A 4,173-nucleotide genomic window follows, 5' to 3' on the forward strand; every position below is an offset into this window, starting at 1 on the left:
AAACTCTTGTCCTCAGCACAAACCTGTTCCCATTTTTCAGCCCTGAGGTCCTGCTGGCACCTGCTGCCGTGGCCTCGGCCTCCTAGGTGTGCTTCAGCCATCCCACCCATTGCCATTTCTTCTGCATTTCTCAATACATCCATCAGCCATGTTAACTGACGTGTCTATAAAAAGAAATATAAAACTACAGTGCGTCTTTCCAGACTTTGAAGGGGACTTCTGAAAATTGGAAATTTCTCTGTTATCTATGAAAGACAAACTCTGTCTGATATTGTAGAGTAGCATCATCAGTGCAATGCAAAATGAGTCTTTGATGTTGCCAAGTACCTCTGACATTCAGCATGAGGAGCATTTATTTTTTTAAAATGTTTCTCCAGATAAAAACTGATAACTCTGCTGAGACCTAAGTCATGCCCATAATGAAGAACAACCATTTATCTTTAAAGATATGCAAAACCAGCCTCTTCCAGACTCTTGGGCATGTTTGACTTTCATTGAACTGTTCCTAGTTTCTGACTATTAATTACACAATGGATGGTTCACCTTTTTGGATTAAAGGAAGGAAAAATATCTGCAGGTACCTCATGGCACACCGGTTACCTGAACCTACTCTTGGAAGAGTTTTCATCACATTTTTGGGGTAGCAAACATTGTCACTGTAACTGCAGGCAGAACAATGCAAGGAACATGTTGAAGACTCTGCCAAAAGCCCATTTCTATTGTAATTTCTGCTTACCTGCTGTTTTATTGGTAATTCTCCTGGGAGGCTGTATCCATGTTTTCAATTCCTCAGGGATTTTAGCAAATACATTTGACATGAGAAACACAGAAGAAACTGTTTTCTTACCTGAAGGTAGCCTGTTTGGAAGGAGAAGCTGTCCAGCTTCTTCATTCATCAATTTCTCACTCAGCCCTGATTAAATATAGTTTGTATAATGCAGACCTGTGTGCGGTGAGTTACTTTACACTGACTGGTCGCTTTGGGAAGGAAATTGGCCAAATTCTTGACCCTATCTCTGCCCCTACATTGTAACCATCAAAACCCACACTTGTGAAGCGAATTACAAAACCAGCCTCTGCCAGCTGGCTGCAAATGAACGTGAACGTGCTCTGTGTGGTGCACGGGCAGACCTGACCCCGAAGGGGCCAGCGCTGATGAGCAGCTGTCCCGTGGACAGCAGACCTGGTGGCATGTCACAGACCGTCACCGAGGGGGACCTGCAGGGCGATGCACCCCGGGAGCCATCAGGAAGCATGGCTGCCCCAGCCCCAGCCCCAGCCCTGTTGTTACTGCTGACACTGACGGCATCTGCAAACGGTTGTCTGGCTTGTGCAGCCGTCCTGTGAGCGCCGTGCAGCTGTCCTGTTCTCCCATTTTCAGTTGAGTTTCATTTGAAATGCCTTTGCCAAGGCAAGGGTGAAGTTCAATTTGCCGAATGAGTTTTCACCCATGGAAGTGAACACGCTAGAGCATTAATATTAGCCAGCAAAGTGGTTTTGCTTATGTAGGAGCGGAAGGAATTGATCCATGGGGAGAACAAAGCAGTGGAAATACTATGCCTCCTGTTGTCTCTGGGAGATGTCTATCATTTGTCATTTGAATTTAATAAAACAAGATGGTAAGATGGGCAAGTACTCAAAAGCTTCAGGAGTAATGGTTTTGAATTATAATAATAGCCCCCAAGGCAGAGGAGTAATAATTTATGATCCCGTAAGTATGACAAAAAGATATTTGCTACATCTACTAACTCTCCGATCTGATTTTCACTTTGAGAAATGTCTCTGGCACTGTGGACATAGCTTCTGTGGAGTAAAATTACCAGACTGGAAAGACTCAAGTAATTTTGCCATTAAGCAGTATTTCTAAAACAAAAAGGCAACAGCACTAAACCAGGAAACAACAGAAAGCGAAACTCAGAGCAAACTTTGTCTTCATAGCACACACAGATACTGTTTATTTTTCCTTTTTTGTGAGCAGTCCTCACGCTTGCAAATTGATTTACAAAGCAATAAAGTAAATTGTTCAGTAATTCTTCCTGAGTGGTTAAACACAGGCATGCAGTAATTTGAAACATGCTGTAGAGCAAATGAGAATACTGCAGAACAGGAGACAGGCAACAAGGTAAAGGAGTGGGAAGAAGTTCAAATAATCTCTCCCGTTTGCTTAGACTTGCTTTCTTTTTTCTCCCACCAGTGGCAAGGCCGGGCAGCGAGCTTTGACAGCCAGGGTTCCTGTCCCTCACCTAAACCACCACCCACACCATGATACAGAACACGGCGAGTAAAATGGGACTAAACCAAGTTATTTTTGCGCTTGGCCTACAGTCTCAGTAATTTGTTGCTGAGTGGCAGTGGCAGCAGCGAGACTTTCCAGTCTAGTTGTTCCTGTGTAAGTAAAGGCAGAAACCCGTTTTGTGGTCAAATATGTCTTTGTCTAATATGTCTCCCAAGGTGATGTTTTTTTTGTGGCTTTTACTGTATGGATCTGTTTCCAGAGGAAGAAGGTGGACTGAGACATGAGCTGGAAGTTTGGTCTGTAAAATAACATGTAAAATAGTTTTTAGTGTGCACGAAGACTGGAAAAGTGCAAAGATGCTCTGATAGTCTACAGACAGCACAGGTGGCCAGGAGAGGGGACATCTGGACCGGCCCTGCTGCACTGCCTGTGCCTGCTTGGAAGAGCAGCAGCAAAAGGCATGAGAGACTTCTGACCCGCAAGCAGGTCTTCACTCTTGTGGTCAGCCCAAATCCAGTGGCGTGTTCACAGGTTTCCTGTTCATGTAGAGGTGTTCATGAGGTGTTAGAAGTTTGTGCAGTGTGTATCCCCAAATCCTTCTGTCATATATAAAAATGCTGTTGATTCCTCAGGGGGGAAAACCTTTTTTTTTTTTTTTTTTTTCCCTTGTATTTGAAGTCTCCCTATAGTTACTTGCATGAACAGTTTCTTAAGACCCCTTCGTAGCTGCCACTCATTCTCCCTGTATATCACCACGTTCTCTGGAGTGGAGTGCAGAGAACTGCATTGCCACAGGTGGGGTTCCAGACATAAAGGGGGAAAGATGTTACAGAAATAGGTGAACGTGCTTGCATGAACATTAGATCTTTATTTCTGATATCATCCTAACATTAAAGGGTGAACAAAAGGGTAAAGGGAAATGCAGAAACACAACCAATACTCAAAAAAGCTTCCAAATCTTTTTCTTGAACTATCAGCACTTCCTTAACGAAAAAAGTTTCTAAGGCCCAATCTCCAGAGGAAGATCAAGTTTTGAAAAAATGAAACTTTGCTGGTTTCTTGGCTGCATAAGCCAAAAATGAAGTTATAACATCCCAAATACTAGCTTTGCAAATGCAGCTAAATCAGCCCATCTTTATCAGACACCTGCAGATATGGGACACTTTCTTATCATGGATTTTTCTCTGAGTTAATAAGTACATTAGTGCTGTTTGTTCCACTGTAATTAAATTAACTAAATGCAAATATTTTGGTTTTGAGTTAAAACAAAATTTGCTAGCAAGGCAGCCATTTCTCCTTGCATCAGGTTAGCAGAACTGTATACATTAGCCACAATCTTCAGGTCAGCTTCAGTTTCCATTTTCCTAAATGTCACAGCATGAGCCTTCACTGAACATCATGACTAGCAGAGAAGGGTATTTGTTTGCATTGTTTTTCTGGTTAAGATGAAACCTTTGTTCAGGGAAGGACAAATACATAATTTCTCATCACACCTTGTGTCTTAATTCTCTTTATGTGCCACATGCTATAGAAGAAGAAACTCAATAAAATTATTTTATTTGTATGTCTTGCCTTGTCTGGTGAAATACTTCCTCTTGTGAAAGCAGTAATTGTGTGTTATGTGATTTTAGATGGTTACAGTAATCACAGCGGATGCTATAAAATGTGATAATAACAGACCCTCACGTGGTATGAGGCACTGCAAGGGCAGACTGCGTGATTTGAAGCAGACGCTCCTTAGGCCATAAACTCTGCAGTTCTTGGTTGTCCTGGGACAATCAACACACATCCCCTGGGGAACTGCTGAGCACTAGTCACAGAAGAAAAAAATAATATTTCAAGCACTTACAGTTCATTGAAACAAAAAGGTGGTAAAACTGAATTAGCTTTCCAGCATAAAGAGTACTGTAAACTTTTACCAAGGGACACCGCTGAGG

General features: G+C 42.3%; 1 protein-coding gene across 4 annotated transcripts in view; it reads left to right on the plus strand.

The window, feature by feature from the left end:
* The window catches only part of SYT6 (synaptotagmin 6), a 39,907-nt gene extending 36,107 nt beyond the window's left edge, over positions 1–3,800 (plus strand). For all 4 annotated transcript variants that reach the window (XM_069770522.1, XM_069770520.1, XM_069770519.1 and 1 more), the window contains one exon: positions 2,195–3,800. In XM_069770522.1, the coding sequence (XP_069626623.1) occupies positions 2,195–2,285 (91 nt within the window). In that variant the 3' untranslated portion in view covers positions 2,286–3,800. The remainder of the gene's footprint in view (positions 1–2,194) is intronic.
* Positions 3,801–4,173: the final 373 nt, after the last annotated feature.

Source organism: Haliaeetus albicilla, chromosome 26 (assembly GCF_947461875.1).
Source record: "Haliaeetus albicilla chromosome 26, bHalAlb1.1, whole genome shotgun sequence".
Taxonomy (NCBI): Eukaryota; Metazoa; Chordata; class Aves; order Accipitriformes; family Accipitridae; genus Haliaeetus; species Haliaeetus albicilla.